The 25,127-nt window shown below is 39.3% G+C and overlaps 1 protein-coding gene and 1 pseudogene across 2 annotated transcripts; both read right to left on the bottom strand.

Annotated features, from left to right (window-relative positions):
- Positions 1-1,278: 1,278 nt before the first annotated feature.
- LOC117709291 (cytochrome P450 2J4-like) lies at positions 1,279-24,921 on the bottom strand. 2 transcript variants are annotated; one of them, XM_034503578.2, is made up of 9 exons: positions 24,609-24,919; positions 20,117-20,279; positions 16,717-16,866; positions 16,177-16,337; positions 11,102-11,278; positions 9,081-9,222; positions 6,876-7,063; positions 6,659-6,797; positions 1,279-1,771 (listed from the first exon to the last, which is right to left on the bottom strand). In XM_034503578.2, exons 1-9 carry the CDS (start codon positions 24,816-24,818, stop codon positions 1,593-1,595), a joined length of 1,509 nt encoding a protein of 502 aa, XP_034359469.1. In that variant the 5' UTR covers positions 24,819-24,919; the 3' UTR covers positions 1,279-1,592. The 2 variants fall into 2 exon arrangements, with proteins under 2 accessions (XP_034359469.1, XP_034359470.1); XM_034503579.2 differs by lacking the exon at positions 6,659-6,797 and having other exon boundaries at positions 24,609-24,921.
- On the bottom strand, positions 20,902-22,292 carry LOC117708354 (10 kDa heat shock protein, mitochondrial pseudogene; annotated as a pseudogene).
- Positions 24,922-25,127: the final 206 nt, after the last annotated feature.

The following is a 25,127-nucleotide window of genomic DNA, read 5'->3' as shown; positions in this document are numbered from 1 at the left end:
TTTCATCAGCTCTCGGCTCTACCTGCCCAGTGTCAGTTCCTGCCTTGGCTTCCTTCCATAGAATATGATTTGGAACACAATCTTAGGGTATTTCTTCCTTGTCTTAGAGTTTTCTTGCTATGAAGACTAATTGAGGCTTTTCTTATGGTTTTGGAGAGTTAGTCTATTATCATCATGGGGGAAAGTGTGGTGGCAGGCCAAAACACATGGTGCTAGAGGACTGTCTGAGAGGTTAGCCTCCTGATCCACAGGCAGAGAGAGATACAAACACTAGACCTGGCTTTGAGGTTTCAAAAACCTACCCCTAGTGACACATTTCCTCTAAATAAGGCCATAGTTACTTCATCAAAGTCACACTTCCTAATCCTTCCTAAAATGGTTTCACTTCTGGTAACTAAGCAGTCAAAGGTTCATACTCCAAAGGGTCATGGTGTTTCATCACAGCAATGATAACCCTTGAGAGAGCTATTGATGTTGCCTCAGGGAAGTGAGAAGGCTCTCCAGCCCCATTTATCATGATACTCAAACAGTAGACAGTTGTTGGGATTGGGAACGGAGAAGAGACTCTTCAGTGGTACAGCTCCATGTAAATTAAGCAGGGAACCTTTTGGTTCCAATGACTTTGAATCATCTATATTCTTTTCATAGTCCCAATAGAATTCCTGGCTCACCAAGGTGACTTTGTGTGGTCCGTTGTGCCCTAATAGGGATGAATAAACATTGATGTTTCAAGTAATGCCATGTTGCAGACAGACTGAAACTAGAACCACCTTGTCTTGTCTCCTTATGGAGTCCTAGGGTAGAAAGATTTCTCAGTTCTGAATTTTATTCATTCCATCAGATGGAACTATAAATGAGGCTTTCTGTTACCACTCGTGAATCAGTAAGTGATAAATGACTTATTCTGGATTGTGGGAAGAAATCTATCCTATAAATTTATTGGAGTGAGCTGGTACTATAGGGGGCACATGAGTATATTAGAATCATACCAAGAAATGTCTTTTTACTTTGTGTACAGAAGCATGCTTTTTGCACAAGTAACCTTTGCTCTCATCTTGGGAATGAACCCCTTTAATTTTAAAAAGCGCCTTGTGAGCTCTTTAGTTTTGGAGACTCTGATTATGGCCAGGAAAATCACCTCATACCACAGCCTTCCAGACAGTTGTTTATCAGAAGTTCTGTGCTCAGCAGGCTTCCACAGGAAAGATCTCTACACCACTCCCAGAAGAACCAACCTAACATCTAGAAGCAAGTGCACATTTATGAAGTAGGCAGGAAGCAAATTGAAGGTATAATTTTATGATATGACAATGATTTCCATGCTGTTGGTATACTACCATTTTGTGTTTAAAAGAACTTTTCACAGAAGGAACCACCATTCTCATTGCAGTTGTAGATGAAAGATTGATCATTGAGCATGTAAGTGATTTACCCACAACCGAGTTGGAGGTCTCAGCAGTCCAGACTACAGATCCACTGACCTCAGCCTAATTCCTTCCAACTTTCCCAGTCACCTTCATTCTTGCCTTTCATATATGGGCTCAGTGGCTCAGTGCATTCTTCAGTTCTTCCTGTTCTTTCCTTCTCCAACGTCACAGTCTAGGGACGGCGCAGATGCGGTAGCTGACTGGGGAAATGGTCATGCCTAATCTGAACTTCAGACTCAGCTTCTCATTGGCTGGCGGCTTGAAGGTAAATTTTTGCACAAGGGCAGTGAAGAAAATAAAGAGCTCAGACCTGGCCAATTGTTCTCCAAGGCAAGCTCGCTTTCCTGCAGGAAAGAAAACAGAAGATAGGATACTTTCTCAGCTAGCCTTGGCATCTGCAGGGACTGGTGTTTTGTGTTTCCTCCTGCAAATCCTGAATGGACCCTGTGCCATATGTCTAGCTCTTTATTTATGTCTCACAGTGACTGAATGTAGAATGTTCCACTGAATATGGAACTTCAGAATCATAGATCAAATGTCTTCTTGTGGGACAATAGAAGTGAGAGGCCTGAGCTGGCTGAGTGAATGGGTGAATAGTCTCAAGGCTTTTCAAATTCATTTAAGAAACATAAATGATACACCACACAATGGCTTCACAGCAAAATCATGGAATGCTATATAACCCTCACAAGGAAGAGATAGCTAATGATTAAGGTTATTTACTACACTATCAGAGGACTAGAGTTCAAATTTCAGCACCTACATCAGGATGCTCACAGACACCTGCTCCTCTGGGTCTAAGAGATTCAATGGCCACTTTTGGCCTCCATAGGCACTGTATATACATACACAGACTTATACCTACATATGTAAAATAAAACAGAGCAAATATAAGAGGATTAAATAAGATTCCAAAATATAAGCAAGTGTCAGAGATGGGTTCCTAACAAGAAAGTCAGGGACATAGAGGCTGCTCTTGCAAAGGTTCTAGTTTGTTAATTGAGTCTGTACATTTATGCCTGGCAATTAGAAACAGAATAATGCTTGGCGTTTCTGCATTCATTTTGTATCTGTCTTCTGTCCTAAACATAGAGTCAGCTTCCTGCTTAACTCTACAGACAGGCATGCCTATCATTTAATAAGTGCACATCTAAACCTGGCCATCATCCCTTTCAATGAAGATGCCAAGATAACAGATATGGTATGAAGATGCCAAGATAAGGTATGGTTATCAAATTGACAAGAAGCAGCAATCCTCCTACAGAGTTCTGGATTGGGACCCAGAAGTCTTCTGTTATTCCCTTACAGCATCCAGGAGCATCAATGACTTGATTGGTAATTCTGTCCCCTCAGCAGGTGCTGTCCTCTCATAGAGGACAAACTGCTTAGCTTTCCTTCTAGAATCTCTGCTCCGAGAGATCTCCATCCTGCAAAGAAAGTGGTGATTGCCACTCACTGCCTCCATGAGCAGTAGAAATTTGCTCAGTACCAAATGCAGATTGCTTCTGGCCCTAGAAATGGCTGCGTTCTGAACACTAAGAACTTAGTTCTCTGTGACCAGAACTGAGATTATGATCAGTCAGATTCAGTGTGACAAAGACCTAGGTTGTTTGACTATTCGTGCTTCTTCCCATTCTGATATCATCTCAGCATTCACGTCCACAAGCCTGAAGACATGTCACATAGCTCTCCTTCCCTGCATTATCAGAGGACACGTAAAATTAACCATCTGTCTGTCTCTCTGTCTTTATTAGGTTTTGTTTAATTTCCAGAGAAAACTTTGGTGGGACTACCTCATGCTCCAGATCATTTTCTAGCTTAGGATTCTGGTTACACATTGTTTTTAAACATAGGGAGTTTAACAATAGGATAGTTAACAGATCCCACTAGACTTGCCAGCGGTGACATGATACCCTTGAAGTCACATGTTAGGCTTATCTGTCCTCTCTCTTTGCTCCTCCAGACACAGTCTGATTCCTTACTCTTTGCATAACTTTCAAGTTGTTGTTTCCTTAAAGATTATAAGAGGTGTTTTTTTTTTTTTTTCTATGTATCTCCTATCTTCCTAATGGGCACACAAGGGCCATGAGCATCTGCCCTGTTAGGAGGATGCCACTTAGGTTACACTGTGTTCTCACTTAACCTATCTGGTGGCAACTGGTTTTGAGATTTTGTTGGGGAATATTTGACGATGGTAGTGTCTGCCATGTTTTTCCTTAAACAGCTTTGAAATTTTTATAAGAAAATATTTTGAGACTGTTCACCTGCAAGACTCCATTGGTATTTCACTTCCAAAATTTGCATCTGGTTGCTAAATTGTGACATTAAAAATTCTATCACATTTTCATATACATTGCCATTTTTTAACAAAAATTTTAATTTTTATTTTGTGTGTGGGGGTGTTTTGTCTGCATATATGTCTTTGCACCACATGTGTGCAAGGCCCACTGAGGCCTTGAGACTGAGATTATAGATGGTGGTGAGCCGCCATGTGGACACTAGGTAGGAATCGAACCTAGGTCCTCTGGAAGAGCAGCCAATGCTCTTAACCACTGAGATCTCTCTTCGGGCCCTGTGTGGACATTCTAATGCTGCTCACCCCTCTATATTTAACCATTCATGAATATCAGTAAGCATTACAACCCACTGCTAACCAGTACTTGTTTTAGTGCCCAGAATAATTCTAAATTGGCCATTCACACAGGTATTTTCTGAATTTTGGATAACTGTGTTCTAGACTCATATTTAGGTTTCCCTTCTCCAGAACTGAATTTTGTCATTTTCCAGAAGTCCTGTTTTTTTTCCTATGGAATAATCATATGTAGAATTTAGTAGAAAAGAACTGGTCATGAAGTAAGCCAAATAAACAGAGAGTACAGTCATGGAGTTACAGATCCTAGCTTGGACTCATCAGGCCTCTGTGCTTCCATGACGTCTCTAGAGATCTTTATCACAACCATAGAATATCCAGGATAAGAGATAAAGCAAGAGACTCAAGATTATCTAAGCCACGGATCTCATGTGGGAACCTGTTAGCAGTAACAGGTTCTTACTAATACAGTCTGTGACTGCTTGTTATACAACAAGATGCTAACTGATACATAAGATATGACCTTGGTGAATTTAACATGAATGTACCCATAAGTGTGATGGTAAGTTATAATTTGGGTGGAATACAAAGAGAACTAAACTACTAGTAAAAATATAAGCCTTGGCCACTGTTCTGTCAATTCTTTGGGCATGTGGTAAGTAATAACATTCTTAGTAAGAATAGTATCAATGAGTCTCTGTATGTTGCCACTTTTGTTTACAACTGGTGTGTGGGGAAAAAAAAATCTCGAGGGGGGGAGGGAGTCCCGCGGCGGGCTCTGGCGGCGGGCATCCCACACTGCTGCGGAGAGTCCCACATTCAGGCCAGCGGCTGCATTGACAAGGTTCCAGGATTCCAAAAGCTGGGAATCTGGCGGTGAGACCAGGTGACATGTGGAGTCCAGTTTTCCAAAGCTTTATTGTTCATGGCATGTTGAGTGGGTATAGATGGTATGCGCTTTCCCCAAAAGCCAGGCTCACCTGGCCTTTTATAGGGAGGGGGAAGAGGGGGAGGGAATAACTTAATTTGCTATGCCCCTGGCCTTTAGATAATTCATTAATATTTAAATCTCTGTAGGTGGAGACTTGTTAATCACGCCCTCTACCTGTGTGACTGAAGGTGGCAGGTTAAATGGAGTTACCTCATCCAAGGCCCAACACTGGTGCAGATGGGAGGATAGTTTAAACTGACAAGATGATTTTACACTATAGGTGAAGAGAAAGCATGTACATGGGCAGCAATGGACAGGAGGAATATCTCCCTGTGGGGATCTTCTCACATTCTTCTCACCATAGCTCCAGGAATTATCACACAAAGCATGTATTTGGAATGTAAGGTTAACATTTTCATAGACTTTTCATATGCCATGGATCTGATTCATTAACTTAGAATAGTTAGTATGAGTGAACTATGTAGCTGAGATTTTGTACTATAATTAAAAACTTCCCTTTTTTCATAAACAGGAAGACTAGATAGAGGCTCTGTGTCGTATCAGCTTTCCTGTTAAAGGGAGTGTGAACAAAGAGGGACAGACAAGCCCAGGTGAAAAGACAAAGAAGTCAGAACCAGTCTGGTCAGACACATCCAGGGCAGCTGAGCACTGAGAAACATTGGCTCTGGATCTAGACTGGAAAGAGGGCAACATGAGAATTCTCCCTTCTTGACCCTCAGTGTCATGAGATATGACATTGCTCCCAATAATCAAGCAAGCTTGTTGACCTTGTCAAGCTTTCCAGTGTGGCTTTTGTGCAGCATTCAGTCACCTTCGGGAGGCAGTGTTAGGAAACATAGCCTTCAGTGTGAGAACATTAGGTGGACATAGCTCCAGCTGCAGCACATCTGGCTAGGTCTGTGTCTGTGTCTGGAAAGGCCGCAGTGGGACACGTGGTCAAGGAGCACCTCTGCCTCATCTTCTCTCCTGGTACTTTCATGTTCTCAGGTTGGATGTCCAGCAGATAATATATGCTTAGAACATATTTATGGAATTAATAACTTGCAAAATTACTTGAAAAGACATATATGCAGCATATGTATGTCAATGTTTATAATATACTAGAATATTTGGTTATTGATTCACAATCTAATAGTATAATAACTTGCCTGGTGGAAAACACAAGGGAGCAAGACAAAATCCTTTTTGTCAAATTAGTTAGTTTGTTTCCCATGCTTGTGAAGCAGGGAAACAAACTAATTTGACAAAAAGGATTTCAGCTTAAAAAAATAAGACCTATTTGGGAGTGTTCATAGGACAGATGCAAATTCACTTAAGCAAATGCCAGTTAAAACTATTTAATAAATTAAAACCCATTAATACTCATCTCTCTTTCCTGTAAGGAGGCATCAGTTAAAAAGAACTTGTGGCACTCAAAATGTCTACATAACACAATGGCAGGTATCTAGCTTTCTTGGTTACTAAGGGGCAGGAATTGGGTCTCTGTTGTCACTGTTGTAGAAAACAGAACAAGGGAAGTTGAAATCTTTCTCAGAAGCAAATAAGGATTGACAGTGTATGGGTGGGCATGCTGGGCTGAAACCAACAGCAAAATGAAGTTATACTGGGCAGACTTATCTGAAAGGATGCCAGGAGAGAGGGAAGGGATGAGATGGAGCTCTGAAGTCTCTCTGGTATATCACAACTCACCCATTGAGAATGGCAGAAACGATTCTCTCTTCTTAAACTGTCCATTCTCCAAAAAGTGCTCTGGATTGAAGGTGTCTGGTGTGGCCCATTCTTTAGGGTCCATATGCAGTGCAGTCAAATTGGTCATAACCGTGGTTCCCTAGGGAAAGTTTCAAAGACTCAAGACAATGTATGAAATAGACACACATATCAAACTCCCCTGCCAGAGCCTACTTACCTTTGGCAGGTGGAATCCAGCCAGTGTAGTATCAACTGCTACTTCCCTTGGAACATTCAGAGGGACAGTGTTGCTCATTCTCTGAATTTCATGGACGACAGCATTGGTGTAAGGCATCAAGTCTCTGTCAGCCAGGCTGGGATACTTCTCCTGGCCAATCACTCTGTCAATTTCAGCCTGTACTTTTGCTTCAAGAATATGGGAGACTCTATTAAGTTTTAAATTTTAATGCTTTCTTCTAAAGATATAAAAATTGTCTTCCAAAGTTCCTTGCTTTTATTTCACCCATCTTCCTGGTTGTGGAGAAATAAAAGTTCTCTACCTCTTAAAGAGCCTTGTTTAGAAAACTGCAAATTCTATAACCTTCTTCAAGTCCACAGCGTAACCTTGAATTTTCATATATCCTGAACTGAATAATCAGGATCTCCATGGCTAAGCTCATAGCAGTACCTGGTCGTTTAGCTAAAAATGTCACTTCCCAGGTTCTATAAGAAGGAATGTGGGAAGGGGAAATGTAACTGAGTTTTGCAAGTAAAAAAAAAATAGATGTGATGTTTTACTCTTGGAACAAGGCTTATAGAGACAATGTCTGGTTCCTTTCCCAGATTCCTTCCTATAGGTGCAAAGCAGTCCTCATGAGAGCCACTGGAGAGTCTGTTGGTCCTCACCTGAGCTCAACACAGCCATAGGTGAAAAGGATTTGGAAATCTAGGAAGTTCACATAGTCCAGCCTGGATCTTTCTCCTGAGAGAGGGATATAAATATCTAACATTGGCACTACTATGCATATAAAAATTAATTGGTAAAACCTTTATGTAACATAAATCAGATTAGAAGAACTATGGTGATTTAGAGATAAGGGAATTATATGTCCATAGTTATTTTGAGTCTTTAACTTGCTTGCCTCAGTCTCATTTTGATTAATGATATGGTCCACTAATCATATTTCTTATCACTTTTAAGTATACAGTGAAATAATATTAAATATATATTGCTATAAAAGTAATTGAAGGAACATTTCATCTTGCAAAGTAAATTCTATGTTTCCATAATTCTTGGATTATCTCTCGTGTATTCCTCCTTCTGTGTCCACAGATTTCAGCATTCTAGAGAATTTATATAGCTGAATATACAGAAATGTTGTCCCCCGTATTTATGCACGTATCACAATGTTTTTCTTTAGGGCTGAACTTCTGTACTAAACTTTACTCATAGTCCATAAGTATCCTGAATGCTTCCATCTGTTGACTACTATCAGTACTACACAGTGAACATGAATTAAATTTATATCAATTAATATACCATATGGAAAGATGGCTTACAACATATACCTAAACATAATGATATGTGATTGAGCTCAGGAATCTACATGGTAGGAAAAACCAACTTCCAGAAGTTCGTTTTTGGATTTACATATGTACATGTGTAAAGAGAGTATGCAAATTTGCACACACATATGCACAAAATAAATAAATATATTTTAAAAGCTTTTAGCAATAAACAATTGCTAAAATATCTAAAAGAATGTTTGTTTTAGAAGGCAAACCAGAATCATAACTGAATAGGCTTTAAGCTTTCTAAAAATGTACCTTAAGGAAGAAAGGCATTTAAAATAGTAGCTCATATGTATATAGTATACACACAGTATACATACATACATACATACATACATACATACATACATATGATATATGTATTAAAATGTGTGTGACTTAGTAATTTGGTTGCCCTGAAAACATGAGAACATGAGTTGGAATCACAGAACAAAGTAAAGTGTGGCAGTCTGTACTTGCTTGGTATCCTGCCACTTGTGAGACAGAGACAGGCAGATCCCTAGACTGGCAGAAAGGTGTGTATCATAAGATATCAGCTACCAGAATAAAGAAGGACAGTACCCAAAATGGGAATGATTTGCTAAAAAGGGAGGCAGGTGTGGAGGAATGTTGTGTGGTAATGTCATTCTTACTGGAACCTACCACAATGTAAATTAACTTCTGTCTTTTTTCCTAACCTCCAATGTTCTTGAAGGTACAGGATGTGATATCTGCACTATGATTTTTTTATGGAAAAATCATAGTCCTAACAGAACATGTGCAAGATGTGCCCCCTCCCAAACGTTGTTTCACTGCTCCCCACTCACTCCACTACACCCCATTTCTTCTGGCCCCATTCTGCTTTGGTTAGAGATGGTCAGCACATGCTCACCTTGCACTTCTGGGTAGAGGGCCATGTAGAGCAGAGCCCAGCGCAGTATTGTGGATGTTGTCTCTGTTCCGGCAAGGAAGAGGTCCAGAGTGCTGCACATGAGGTTTTCTTCATTGAAACTTGTAGTAGTCTTGTCTGGGTACTGGAAAAGACAGTGTGTGTTTGTTGACTTAGAGGACTTGTGATTGTATCAGAACACTGGTCCTCACCCTGAGGAATGAACTGGATTAAGTCATTCAGAATAATGATTCCTTTGATCCTATAGTCCTGGAAGCACATGGCAGAATGAAAATCAAAGCAACCATTCTTATCATTAAACTTTTGGAAAAGATTTTGTATAGTGGGAAGACAATGTAATAAAAAAGCTTACTTGGCTTCCAGTGTCTGCCATATCACTCAATATCTGTATGGCCTAGGGCACTCATTTTGTATCCTTGACTATGTCTATATGTCAGTCTGTATGATAAGAATAACACGCACATATTAACACACCATTATCATTTCTGTGAAATAGAACAGGCTCAAAGCCAATGTTTAACAGGTGACTTTGTTTATAACAGAAAGATTAAAATAAAATTTCTCTGTTCATTTATTCTTCAATCTGCATCATCTTGCAAAGTTAAAACATTACTGATTCCATCAATTGTTCTTTATGAAACAACACTGCTTTTAATCACTTCCTCTGGAAAAATCAATTTGTTAATATGCTCTCAATGCTGATGGTCTCATACCCATACTTCACATGGTAAATGATTTGCCTCCTCCCCTGGACATAAAATATGGCTTCTATTAATATTATGCCAGGAAAATAAAATAACAAAGAAGATATATATATATATCTTCTTTGTTATATATCTATATCTATATCTATATCTATATATCTATATCTATATCTATATCTATATATCTATCTTCTTTGTTAATATATATATATTATCAGCCAGAAGCCTACTGGGGTCAAGGTCAAGGACTTACATTTTACAGTATGTCTTAAATTCAAGATGTTCCTCCACAGGCTTAATTAATTAATTAATTAAAGTTAGGATTAAATACTTGGTTCCTTGCATTGAAAGTATTTGGAAAGTTCTTGGAAAGAATATAATGTATTGCTGAAAGAACTAGGTGCCCATGTGGAAGGAGGGTAACTCTGACAGTTACACCAAACCCATGGTCTCTTTCTTGTTTCCGCTTCCTGATCCGCTGTTCTGTGAATGCCTACCCCACACCCTTCAGCCCCGAAACTTAGCTCCTTTGCCATTTGCCACTTTAGATGAAAAATCTTCTGAATCCCAGCCAGAGTACAGTTTTGATTTACTTATTTTGCTACCATATGTTGTTGTCACAGAGATGCAAACTTAACTAATATGTTCATCCAGTGTCTTCTTGCCTTCATCTATTATTGACTAGTGATGACATGGAGACCATGAATTGATAAATTCCTCACCTAGATATAAAAGTCAAACTCTTACCACTTACTTAGCTGTTGTCTGTTACGGTGGGCATTTGGATTGGGAAAGGTAGTCAGCCTTGTACCAACTCATAACAAAATAAAGTTCTGAAATTTAACTGCTGTTTTTATTTTGTGTACATCTCCTTCAGATATGGGAAAAAGAAAAAGGATAGAAGTTGCAGGTTACCTGTTACCTATAGATCTGATTAATTTCAGGGGGGAAAGGTTATCCTTATAAGAGACCTTCAGGGTTAGTACCAGAGAAATAAGATGTAAATGGATCAGAAAGCAAAGAGATGTCGCAATCTTGGCATTGAATTTAGAACACTGAGCCTCAGGACCAAGCATCAGTGTCCCTTAGGAATGGAAGACATGAGGCAATGAAGTTTCTATTGCCTCCCAAAGTAGCTTCCCTGGCAGACAGAAAGACAGGGACTACCTAGAAATATGAGAGAATGAATAAATGTGTGGTATGGTAAAATCCAACCATTGTGGTTGCCTGCTGCTGGATCAATTGGAAGCTATTGTAGATCACTCTTTCATTAAAAAGACACAGGTGACATCTTCCCACCTTTGCCATTTCATTGAGAAAAGCATCAATGAAGTCTCTTGGCTCATCAGGGTTCCAGTCTTTGCGGTGATTGTCAATTATATCAGCAATATATGATTTCAGTTTTCTCCAGGTAGCCAACAATGTTTGGTGTTGTCCTGGCAGATGTTTTAATATCCATGGGAAGATGTTGTAGAGCTAATTAGGGAGAAGAAGGCAATCATAAAGTCACTTTCTATGCTTCAAGACAGTCTTGACTTTCCCTCTTCATCTTCTACGGTGGAACTGTGGGAACAGCTAGCCTGCTGCTTTCCTGCACACTCACTGTGGGGCATTTCAACACTTCCATGCAAATCACGCCAGCCTCTGACCATTTCCCACTGGTCCAACTGTTTCCCACTTAGGATACACACTATATCTGCGTCAGTTCAGCACAGCATTCAGTAGTTGTCTTAATTTTGATCCTAAGTGTCATCAAAGATACTGAGGGGCCAAAGGATGAAGGTGGCAGAAAGTGAGATAAGGCTGGGAAGCACACAAGGGGAAAAGTTCCACATGCAGTGGCTACAGATTGACCTTATCAACTTAAATTTACCATGGAGTTTGATAATTCTGAGTCTGAGGCCATGGGCTGGGTCAAATTATGGAACTTGTGTTGTTTATTGCTATAGAACCCAGAAACTCTGGCATGTCTGGGATGTACATGACCTAGAGGGGCATTCCTACAGAGTGGTGCTCAGTACTCAGAGCATCTTGAATGTGTGAAGTCAGGTTGCTTCCCACACTCTCAACATATTTGGGATACACCACCACCTGAGAGTGGCACCAGGAGACTTAATCTAGGAAGTCTTGCCCTGATTCAAAAAAAAAAAAAAAAAAAAAACAAACGCAAAGCTAAATTTGGCCAGCAGAGGTCCCTGTTACCCACGAAAGGAAAAAAGATGCGGTGAAGCCTAATCTGAAGATGTGAGATGCTCGCTGAGGCACAAACTTGGCGACAGCAAAAGCCAAAGTCAAGCCAGGAGTCAGAGGCTCATCTCCTTTGCAGCGCACTTAACAGTTTTTGACGACTCAGAAGTCAGTCGCTTTACCTTTATTACTTCTCTTCCTTTTTCGTCTCTCCTTTTTCGTTCTTTTCATTTGCAGAATTTTTAAGTGGACAGCATATTTTTAAATTACATTTTTAGTTTTTGCCCCCTTCATGGACTTAAATAATGCTATTTATCAAGTGTTGCTTTTCAATTTGGAGACAATAACATTCTTCTTCCATAAATTATTTTTTATATCTTTTGCCTTCCCCTTGTATTTCTGACTTGTTTGTTTTTAAATATAATTAAATATTAACTATATTTAAAATAATTTTCTTGTTTTTTCTTACATTTGTCTAAGTTTTGAAACTTTTCACTACTGAGAAATATTTCTGATGCCTCCCCCACCTTTTAAAAATCTTTTGTACTTTTCTATTCTCCCTCATAACACTTCTGTTCATTCCCTCGTTTGTGAACCTTCTCTTTTCTTTTTTTTGTCCTTTCCTGGTCTTTTTCCTTTATTTTTCTTACTGTTTCCACACTTACTTTAAATAAATTTATCTTCAGAAAGAATTGCAAAGCAGCCTTTAGATTATCATTTCAACAGTGACATGTTAGAGAAGTATCATTGATTTTATATCTGTAGAGTTTAATATCACTGCTAGGACAGTTTGTTTCTACTCACAAAGTGACACTAGCTTTTATAACCAGGCTGCTCAATAAAAAGGCCATTTCAAAGAGTCCAGATGAGATACTCCAACCACTAGATGCACAAATGAAAACAAACAAAAAAAAATGAAAAAAAAAGAAAAAAAAAAAGACAAGATGGTGCCTCTGAAATCATAACTTAACTCAAGCACCCAGAAACATGTTAACTATTGGGTGAAGTGCCAAGAGTTTTCTGATCAAAATGATCAGAGACAGAAAGGGGACAGAAACAGGCAGCGGTGTCCCAGAGTCTGGAGTCTGTGGGCTCCAGAGCTGAAAGTTAGCAGCATGGAAGCTACAGAGAAAAGAAAGAGAGAGGTAGCAATAAAGATGAAAACAGACAGAATAGGTGAAAACACAGCAATGAAATTGAGATTTTATTTTTAAAAAAGCCACAAACAAATAGAAACGTTGGGAATTTAAAACTAGAGTTAAAAAATAAATGTTACGAAACAAACAAGCAAACAAAACCCAAAGCCACAATAGAAAACCCTAGCAACAGTCTCCACCCAAAAGAAGATCTGGAAGAGAGAACACTGCGGTGGAAACACTACATTCCAACAGTGTAATGAAACACGTAAATAATGACTAAGGCCAAAATGTATTAGAACTGTGATATGATCAAGAGACCACATCCAGAAATATGCATGATTTTATTTCACAAGCTGAGCTAAAAAGGAAAGGGATAGATGACAAATTCAATGAAATTATAGCAAAAAGTTTCACTAAGTCAAAGAAACAACAAGACACTCAAGTATAAGAGGCACAAGCCTGACAACCCACATTTAAGCATTAGATCCCACAACTAAAAAAATAGAATTGATTCTCAAAGGTGTCTTTTGAGTTTCTGCTTACTATCATGTACAAACACACACATACACACACACACACACACACACACACACACACACACACACACACACAGAGAGAGAGAGAGAGAGAGAGAGAGAGAGAGAGAGAGAATTATATTTAAAAAATTAAGTTCTAAAAGAAATAATCCAATGGACATACAAAAACTGAAACAGGAGCCTAACATCAGATTCCAGATCAGCAGCGCTCAAAGCCTGAAGAGCTGGGGATGATATTTTTCAAACTGAGAAAGTAAATAATGACCAATCATGTGTTGCACATTCAGCAAATGTCTGTTTTAAAACTGATGAGGAATAGTGGACAAGTTATGAAAGATAAGGACTAAGTCAAGTGATGACCACCAAGACAGTGTGGAAGAAGATACTTAAAAGAGTCCTATACACAGAGGAAGAAAGACAAGTTTCACTCTTGAGAGCACAGGAAAGAATACATTTTATGAGAACAGTTGAATAAAGGAGAACTAGAAGGGAATTCGTCATGTCTAACACAGTAGACAAGCAAATTCTTTAATTAATCAAGAGAGAGTAAAAACTAAATAATCTAAACAACCAGGAAAAAAAATGAAAAGTGACAAAATTACCATAACCCATCTCCTTAATAACTTTAAATGTAAATGTTCTAAGCTCAACAATAAATAGATATAGACTGACTGATTTACTAGATAGAAAATTAGATTCAACATAGTGATACCTTGAAGAAACACACATTCCTGAAAAGATACCCACAGACTGAAAGTCAAAGAAGGAAAACATCTATGAAGCAAACAGAAACTGAAAACAAGTTGTATTACCTATTCTGATGTTAAATCAAAACTAGCTAGAGGAGATAAAGAAGGCCATTACATATACACAAAAGAAACAACATCTCAGAAAAATTGCAAATATATATGCACCAAAATTTGGGACTCTGGGTTTCATAAAAGAAACAATAATGAACATGAAGTTCAGATAGATTCTCATACAATAATTATGGGTGATTGTCAGCACTATATTCCAAGCCTGTATGGGTTATCCTGTATAAAATCAACAGAGAAACTGTACTAAGAAGAAACTTGTTGGGAGCCACGGTGAGCAGTGACAACATTCGCCATTACAAGATGGCACGGGCAGCCGGTGCTACCACAAGTAAACAACTAACTGGGCAGGTGCAAAAGGCAAAAGTGCACCAAGCCACTGCCCATCCCGGGGCGTAATATGGGGTGATGAGTGAACAGCCAATCAGAAGTGAACACACCACTCTAGGGTACATAAGCAGTGCCTTTCCCGGGCTTGGGGTCTTCCGCTTCTGCTGATACAAGAATAAAGCCTCGTTGTAGTAACTACCTGAACACTGCCTCACGTGTCTCTTTTGCGGGCGAAGGGGACTCGGAGGGGGCGCGGAATAGAAACTCAGAGATAATCTGTACCATAGTTCACATGAACATAGTGGATATCTGAAGAGTATTCTATCCAAATGAATCAGAAAATTCTTTGTTTTTAGTAACATATGGGACTTTCTGTAAAATAAAGTCCCAAGCCTTACCAAATACAAAAGAATAAAACAATCTGTTATATACAAATAGATAATAGTGTAATAGAACTAAAATCCAATAGCAAGAAATACTACAGAAGCTAAAAAAAAACCATAGAGACTGACAAATACAATCTTGAATAGACAATGACTCATTGAAAAAAAAGGGAGATGCCAAGCTTCTAGAATCAAATAATAATGAAAGCTTAGCCCACTAGACCATTTGAGAGACAGCTAAGGCAATTCTAAGAGGAAATTTTATATAGGGATAAACATAGGAACATAGATCCTACTGACATGGGAATAAAAATTGAATTTCAAAGGGCTACATGATATGGTATTACAATATTGACAATTTTAAGGAATAGGCATGTGTATTACAATATTTTAAGGGATAGGCATGTAAATAGTGGATGTAACCAGTTTTTAATAGTAACTTATGTTTTATCTCTAAAAGAAATACAAGAAAGATTAGTGTATTTGGCCACAAGAACATTTAAAGTACTCCTATAGCAGTGCTATTAATAACAACCTTAACTGAGAAACAAACCAAATGTCTAATCATTGAAGAAAAATCAATGAACAATGACAAAGGGCTAAAAAGGGTGGCATACAACTGGACAGCCAGGAAGAAAACTTGGAGTATGCATGAGAGCTATGAATGGGTAGCCTGGGAGAGATAAAGGCAAATCAACAATAATATTTTCATTCTTAAAAAAAGAGTGGCATTTGTACATAAATGGATAGCATGTAAATGCTGGTAATTCATTACAATACCAAAAACATTTTGTACAGTAAGTTTTCTTATCTAAAACTTCCGAATCAACAGGTAGATTTAGATAAGATAAATTCGTATCAAACTCAACTTGAAGACATATTTTAGTTTCAAAATGTTCTAGAAATAAGAAGAAAGAACCTATCTGTACTTAAATCAGCACAGGTTCAGTTTTCTCTTAAAAGAAAAGAAGCCAGAATGCTTACATGGATCATTATGGAGGTACCCAAGTACATGGCATCATCTAGTAACTTCAGTAGCTCCTGAAACTGACTGTCATGGTACTCAAACCTTTCCCCAAAGGTGATGGAGCAAATGATATTGGAAACTGCATTGTTGATCTTGAAGTGAGGATTAAAAGGCTGTCCTGGATGTGAATAAAGAAAGAGATGCATTTTTCACAGATACTGGTTTGTTAATTCCATATGACAGAAAAACATCCATAGAGAACCATGTAAGAAGGTATGGCCAGAGCATACTACAATGGGTCTGATATGCACCAAGGACTCTGGAATGCCTGAAAAGTCAGACCGACAACCAGGCTTCAAGTTCAGCAATTTGTTTAATGACCAATTTATATGCTTAGCTACAGAACTCCTGGGGAAGGGGCATGTCTAGATATTCACTGTTTAATCCTCAGCCAAGCATAACTCAGGGCCCAAGAGAAGCACTTAGACACTTAGTAGGAATCTGTCCAAAGCATGAAAGGACCACAATCCCCTGCAGTTGCCCTGTGAAATTCTCACCTCCCTCCTCCCCTATGGCTTCCACAAGGTAGTGGGCCTCCTCCTGTATTCGCTGCTCTAAGCTCTTCTTTCCTAGTCCAAAGTTCCTCAGTGTCATCAGGGCAAACCTCCTTTGTTCCTTCCATGTCTGACCATTGGAGAAGATCAATCCTGGAAAGAAGAGATTCAGCATTATGGCATTGTGGTTTTGTTCTAAAATTATCTCATGAACTGTATGGATACCTGTACAATATAAAGAAGAAGGGCCAATAAGGGGCCTGACAGCTGTCTAGAGAAAATATCATAAAGCAAGGAACATAATGGCTAGCATCTCCCAGTGGCTTGCAACATCGCACAGTTTAGTAAGTACTTCTAATATATTCATTAATTTAACACTCTTAGAAAATTTAAAGGCTTATTACCAAAACATGCCACACTCATTCCAATGGATGGAAAAGTGAGATACAAGGATAAAGTAAAATTTTCATGGTAACACGGTTACAAGGTAGCTATCAAGGTAGTCAATTTTAAGTCTCCCCAGAACCAACACATCTACACATGTGTTGAATGTATCCATGTTTTTGTTTGGTACATATGTTGTAAGAAAAAACCAAACTTCTATTTTGAATAGGGGTCAAATGAAGTTTAAGTTTCCAAGCCTTACCTGGATAACTGTCTTCCTGGTTGGCAAATAGGGACGTAAATGATAGGCTAGTCTATGCCACAGTTGAATAATCCAAGCAATGGGAATAGAATAAGTGTACCAGAAAGACATGCTTCTAAGGAAGTCCTTTATCCCTAAATCCTGATTTGTGGAACAATGTATCTGTACTTGGCATAGATGTTTGTGGTTTTTAAGCTTAAAAGCTCAGTAACATTGGGTTGGGAATGGGGCTTGGGGATGTAGTTCAGCTCCTGAGTCTATTTTGTAGTCCCAATTAGTCAGTGGTGGTTTAATTACAATAAATTTTTGTCATCTGCACTGACCTGGCATATGAGTTGTGTTGGATCTAAGCGGACCCCACAACAATATAAGTATTGTTATATTATTATATTATTGTTATGTTATAATAATATTATATTATTGTTATAAGTTATCTATTTTAAGCTAAATGCCAGGAACCACTCTTGGTACTATAATCTGTATTAGTTGGGGTTCTCTAAAGCAGTGGTCTCCAACCTTCCTAATGTTGTAACTCTTTAATACAGTTACACATGTTGTGGTGGCCCACAACCATAAAATTATTTCATTGCTACTTTATAACTATAATTTTGCTACTATTATGAATCATAATGTAAATATTTGATACTTTTGATTGGCTTAAGTGATCTCTGTGAAAGAGTTATTCCACCTCCAAGGAAGTTGTAATCCAGAGCTCTAAAGGACTAGAATTGATAAAATGAATCTAGATATATTAAAGGGGGATTTATTAGAGTGGCTTACAGGCTAGTCTAAAGATCACCGCCTCCTGATTCAAAGCCAATAATGCTATGATTGTTCAGTCTATGAGGCTAGATGTCTCAGCTAGTCTTCACTATCATTGGGATCCTAAAGAAGTAGGTTATAATATCAGTGAAGGAATTCCTTAGCTTCAGGATAGTTGAACTTGCAAGTGAGAGTGAGAACAAGCAGAAGAGAGACAAAAGCTTCCTTTTTTCTATGTTCTTTTATGTGGTCTGCAATCAGAAGGTATGGCCCAGCCAGATTAAAGGTGAGTCCTTATAGTTCCAGAATCTGAAATGATTCAGATTTAGGGTGCATCGTCCCACCTCATTCAATAAAACAAAATTCCTCATTTTTTTTGTGTGTCCATCTGCTTGGATTGTATTTGCTTCCAAATGCAGTTGACAATTAAGGTGAGCCACCAAACTCATGGTGGGGTTCTTTCAGCACCCTATTTTCCTGGTCTGTAGAACATAGCATTATGTTGGCTTTCATCAGGCATGCATGGATTTGTGGCTATATGGCTTCAATGCTATTATCCCAGTCTAATCCACAGTCTGGTTTTGCTACTAGAATGTGCAAGCTTCTACCCTTCATATCTACAATGCTAATATCTTTCCTCCATTCTCGACACGATATCCTAAGATCTCCTCAGTTCAAAAGCATTCAAAAGCTTTCCCAGCTGCTACTCAGGTTTTCCAAAATCCTTAGACATCTCTAATAAAAGCCCTCTTCTGTAATACTTGTTTACTTACAAAACTACACATTTTTATTAATGTATTTACTTGATTTTCTTCTTCATCCAATAGAGATAATACAGAACATTTTAAGATCTATTATACTCCCTGTTAATTACTTATACTGTGCTGCCTGGTTTTGTGTCAACTTAACACAAGCTAAATTGATTGGAGAGGAGGGAGCCACAGTTGAGAAAAATGCCCCCATAAGATAGGGCTGTGGGCAAGCCTGTAGGGCATTGTCTTAATTTGCATTTGGTATAGCAGGGTCCAGGCAATGTGAATAATGTCAACTTTGGGGTAGTAGTCCCAGGTTCTATAACAAACCAAGCTGAACAAGCCATGAGGAGCAAGCCAGTAAGCAGTATTTCCCCACAGCCTCTGTATTAACTCCTGCCTCCAATTTCTTGTCTTGAGTTTCCATCCTAACTTCCATTGATGCTGAACAATGGTATGGAATTGTAATCCAAATAAGCACTTACCTCTAAAGGTTTTTGGTCACAGTATTTCATCCTAGCAATAGTAACCTTTTTTTTTTTTTTTTCCCCATTAAACTCGGGCAGAGTCACACGGGGAAAGCGGGATTCGAACCGGGAGAGAGAGAGCAGAGGGCACAGGCTCACCCTCTGCAGCAATAGTAAACTTAAGACATATGTCTAGCACTGTGCTTCTCATAGGAGACAACAGATTGAATTGATGTAGAATTAATTAATAAATTATTTCAAAGAGCAATTAGCATCTAAAATGCTAATGTTTGTTAGATTCATAGATTTCCAGTTTTGTTTTCGACTTATGACTTAATTGATGATGATACTAATAAGTTATAACATTGGCTAGGAGCCTAGAGGTCCCCATAATTTCAATAGTAGAGTATGAGCATCTCTAAGCAAGATGTAGAAGAGGGGGATACTGACTTAAATCAATTTTCTTTAGGTAGAAGCCTGGAGTAGTGAAATGAAAGTGATAGCACATTGTGCTGGTGGTGACTGGGTGCTATGGGTCCTTCAAATCAAAGCGTCTAGAGGTAGTTTTGCAAACAGGTGGTTTTGCATAGTCTTTGGGTCCCAGTGTATATCATCTGATGGGCACTGTCATTTAAGAAATGTGGCATCCAGCTTCCATTAAAGATAACATTTCATGAAGGGATAGTTTATGGGCCTGTTGGATAAATAAGGCATGTATGTGCCTTTATGTATCATAAAAATTACAACACATAACTTAAAACACACGGAAGACTTACCATTTCCACTAAAGATATGTCTTTGTAGAGGAAATGTAGGGCGATTTATAAAGTTTTCATCCAGGTGAGAAAAGGCTTCTTTGATTAAAGGTAGGCTGCTTATAATCACTGAAGACATGATTCCGAAATCCAAACTGATAACATTCCCGTACTTCTTCACAAACTAAAAAATATTTCAGTAGTTAGAGGTGAGCAGGCTCATATATCTGTGTCCAGGGATGGCAGTCATGTGTGTAGCTAATGGGAATCATACTGATAGGTTCTTATTTTCCTGAGAAAGGATTAAACTTGGTTTGTGAAAATGTTTTTGATTTTTTTCTCTGCTACTGTACTTAACTCAAATTCACTTCAGGAATGGAATTCATCCTAAACAAATTCACTAGCAAGAACCAATAGGAGTGGAAGGTATATCTACAGTGTAGCCTTTACAGTGTAAAGTAGGCTTTAAGACACAAATTTCAATAAATAAGCAGATTCACCAACTGAAGCATTCTCAGTCTAGTGAAGGCAGAGAACACAGTAAATGTCACTTGCTAGAGACCAATGTAGTTCTGTACAAGTCTGCTATAGGAAGCACTGAATAAGAAAAAAACTCTACATCTGTCTGTCTGTCTGTCCATCTGTCTGTCTGTCCAACAATCAATCTATCTATCCATCTGTCTTTTATTTTTTTAACAATCATTCTTTTATTATAAAAGAGAGGCATGGAAATTATTTATGTGATGAAATAGTTCAGAACATCCGCAGAATGGTCAGCTTCATGTGACAGCACTTCAACAGTGATTTCAGTCCACATACTTTCCAAGAATGTCACCATCTCTAAATAAGACATAATCCTTGTCTTCTACAACTACTTTGGTGCCTTCATATTCTGGGACTTTGTCTCCAACTTTCACACTGACTGGTTGAATCTCTTCACCCTTTTCTTTTGGGCCTGCTACCACAGCCACTATCATTTCTTGGAAAACTTTGCCTTGGGACTTTTCTGGAAGCATAATGCCATCTTTGGTTACAGTTTCAGCGGCACTCCTTTCAAACAATACTCTGTACAGGGCAAGAGGAACTTTCTAAAAGCCTGTTCAGCTATGACTTGTTCTCTCTGCAGCTCCGGACTATGCACTTGGGCCTCTGCTGCAAGGAGAGTCCTGTGGACCAGCTCAGAATCCTATCGTGTGTGTGTGTGTGTGTGTGTGTGTGTGTGTGTGTGTGTGTGTGTGTTGTGTGTGTGTGTGTATTGCATGTGTGAAAGTAAGAGAACAATTTTCAGGAGTCCGTTTTCACCATGTGGGTCCAGGTGAGTGAATTCAGATGACCAAGTTTGGCAGCAGGTGCCCTTATCCACTGAGCTACCTCTCTGGCCTACAAGTATAAAATTCACAGTAAATAAAACTTCTATTGATGGTTTGTTTACATAAATAAACATGATAACAAAAGGAATAGCAAAATAACTGTGGCTATTTAAACATTTGACTGGTTTAGAGGAGGGATATGGTAATAAAAGCAACAAAAAGATGGAGGGGCAGAGTCCAGAGACAGGGCTGACAGGCTCATTCAGGATTCAGGTACAAAAATCCTGATGGATGTGTGAACATGTAACTGTATTCTTGGGAGTCCGGAGTCTGCTCTGCTTTTAAAGATGAATAAAAGGAAAAGAAAGAGAATAAGATGACCACCAACTCATGTTAAACATCTTGAGAGTGACATGGAATTTATTAAGGAATTTTATACTTACAAGGACCCTATAAGGTGTTCTTGGTACCATTGTACATTAGGGTCCTATTGTTACAGCTAGCTAGAGGTACATGCTAATTTCTAACTTGTGAATTGCATGCTTACCTCAGTCTGATAACATATCTCTTATTTAAATAGTGTTTTGTAATAATTCTGTGAACTACTCTAGAGAAAGCTAAGAAACTATGAGCTGGAGGAAGCAGTTTTCACATGCACAACAAAGAGCTAGCTTCTTCGCTGTCCCCATCCTTTTTTTAAAATGATGTCATTTTAATTGTATGAAAATCGTTTATCCCTTTGCTCCAGTAGATATCTGTTAAACCTTTTTTCTAAGTACAGCACAAATGATACTTTGATCATTTTATCAAAGGCTAGGTACAGAGCCGCCCATTCATCTGGATTTCATATGGTAGTAGAATTGATTACCAGAATCCATATGAATCATTTTATGAGATGAATCATTAGACTATCTTGTGTTTTCCTGTCATCCTAAGCATTTATTTAGTGTCTATAGAGTGAATGTGTCTGTGAATACCTATTTCAAGTATGTTATTATATGCTATTTTCTTCTACTTAGAATATAGGTAGACCGTAAGTGTTGTGTCAATTCATGCAGTGTTCAAACCTTGTTTTGTCATTATTTCCCTAAACAATCCAGAAAATTCATGCTACACCTTCCCTCAGCCAGTTTACACAGTGGAAAATGGAAAGCTGGCAGATGATTGCTAACAAGACTCCACGTGTGCCTCTCATGGAATCTAAATAAAGGGAATCACAAAACACAAAGGGAAGGCCATGGAATAGCTTCTGGGATTATTTCCTAATAGCTAGAACTAAAATGTAATTATGCCTAAATTATATCATTTAATTTTATTTGTTTGCTCTCAGATATCAATTTGCAAACCCATAGAAAATACAAACTAAAGGGATGAAAAATATTGCTGGACTGAGAGGATCTTCCCAGCTTCAGTTTCACTATGAACTATTCCTGTGATACAAGACACTCAACCTCTGTGGTCACACATGACTTTATAGCAAGACATAAAAGATCCAATATTTTAACCCAGAAAAGATCGAATAAAAACATGTCATTTTATTCTTGCAATTAATGATAGCCTTTGCTACAAGCAGAACTCCCATCAAATGTTACTCTCTTTTGCCCAAAGCCAAGGAAAGTTAGGATCTGCAGGCCAGAGATCTCTTTATCTTTCTGCTTCTATACCCTGTAGTCAAATACCATAAAGATGGAATCCACATGAACCCTATGAGGGACTGCAGTGATGGCGCTCATGGGTACCCAACATGTCACTTGTTCTACTTGTGTGTCTCCCCTGGGCTGAGCCTGTTTGTGACTTCCACAGCTGAACTGTTATGAAGAGGATTTCTCAAGAAGCCTGAGAGAGAATCCCCACCCTTCTTTTGTCAGCAAGAAATGAGATACTAGCAGATTGTCAACCTCAAGTCTGCAATCCGGGAAAAGACAGTATGGGCAAGGAGGGAAAAGGTATTCTGAGGTGGGGCAAAGCTAAGAAGTTTCCTTCTGATTCGGCCTCCTCTAAATGAATGAATAAGCAGTCAGCAAAGATGTAGAAAAAAAAAAAATAAGTCTCAGTAAGAGAACGATGACATCTATAGAAAACCCCAGTCAAGAAGAGTAGACCATATGCACATACTCCTTTTTTTTTCCTCCTTTTTAAACTGGAGAGGCACTCTAACCAACTAAGCCGAGTCATTGTGTTTAGCTTTATGTACATTTCTTAAAGTAGCAGGGCATTATCTGTCTTTATCATGATTTATTATTATGTCATCAACCAGAGCTTGGCATATTATACAGTGTTTTCTCTGACCACGATGGAAACACATCATACAAGAATAAGAAATTTTCCATTTATTTGAAAATGGAAATGTTTATTTCTTTTCACCTATTAATTAATTTATTTATTCACTTTCCATCCCAACTACTGCCTCCCCCTCCTCCAGGGTTCCCGACTTACACAGTTCCTTTCCTATGCCCCTCAACCCTTTTCCTCTGAGAAGGTAGAGGCCCCAACTGAGTAGCCCAGGATTCTGAGACATTAAGTCTCTGGAGGGCTAGACTTCTCTCTAGCTGAGGGAGCCACAAGGCAGCCCAGTTAGGGGAATGGGATCCACAGACAGGCAACAGCTTTAAAGATGCCCCCCCCCCCGCCCCGTTCCAATTGTTGAGGGACCCACCCACACTAAGATGGAGCTGCACATCTGCTAAGTGTCACGCTAAGTCCAGCTCAATTATACTTTTTGGTTGGTGGTTCCATCTCAGAGCTCCTAAGAGTCCATGTTAGTTGAATTTGTTGGTTTTCCTGTGGAGTTTCCATCCCCTAAGGGGCCCTCAATCCTTCCTCCCCCTCCCCCCAACTCTTCCAAGAGACTCTGGAGCTCAATTTAATGTTTACTGTGTGCTTCTGTATCTGTTTCAGTCAGCTGCTGGGCACGTCCTCACAGATGAAAATTATGCAAGGTTCCTGTCTGAAAGCATAACAGAGTATCATCGTGTCAGGGATTGGTGCTTGCCCTTGGGTGGGCCTCATGTTGGGCCAGTTATTGGTTGGCCATTCCTTCAGTCTATTTCTTAAAACAAATGTTAGAAGCTAACTCTTAGGCCTGTGGTTAGCGATTGCAAACTTGAGCCAGAGATCCCTGCCCACGACTGCCTCTGTTCCTGGAAGTCCCAGCAGCTCAGGATTAGGTCAGGGCAAATCCAGGCACCTTCTCCCTTTCCTACCTGTTGAACCGCCAGGTGCGACTGCGTAAAGTCCATCTGAAACAAGTTGCCCACGAAGGGCAAGCGCGGCGGCCCTGGCGGGTAGTTTTTGGGGCGCCGGCTTTTGAGGTAGTCAGCCAGGAACAGGAAGGTGACAGCAGCCAGCAGCAGAGTCCGGAGATGGAGAGCTGCCCAGAAAGCAGCTGCCAGAGAGCCCGCGGCTGCAAGCATGGCTGGCGTTTGAGCACTTGATTGAATTTTTTAGGGGAATTAGGGTTTGAACTGAGGCTCAGGGATCTTATCCTTGCAGGGCTCTCAGCTAAATTTATTCCACCCCGCCCCCCGCCCGCTCCCAGCCACGCCCCTCCATTTCCTTCTGAGGCCCTGGGATTTAGAGGCACAGACACCCCACCCCTCCCTCTCTGAGCAAAGGTCTTAGCCACTCCTTCCTGTTAGCATAGGGCCCAACCCACAATATGACAGCATAGTGCTGCTTCCTGCCCTGTCCCTTCACACTTTTTCCAATCCCCTGGCATGCCT

This window comes from Arvicanthis niloticus, chromosome 5 (genome assembly GCF_011762505.2).
Source record: "Arvicanthis niloticus isolate mArvNil1 chromosome 5, mArvNil1.pat.X, whole genome shotgun sequence".
NCBI classification, from domain to species: domain Eukaryota; kingdom Metazoa; phylum Chordata; class Mammalia; order Rodentia; family Muridae; genus Arvicanthis; species Arvicanthis niloticus.
Note: the sequence above shows the minus strand (reverse complement) of the source record. Positions and strands in the feature narration are given on the sequence as shown.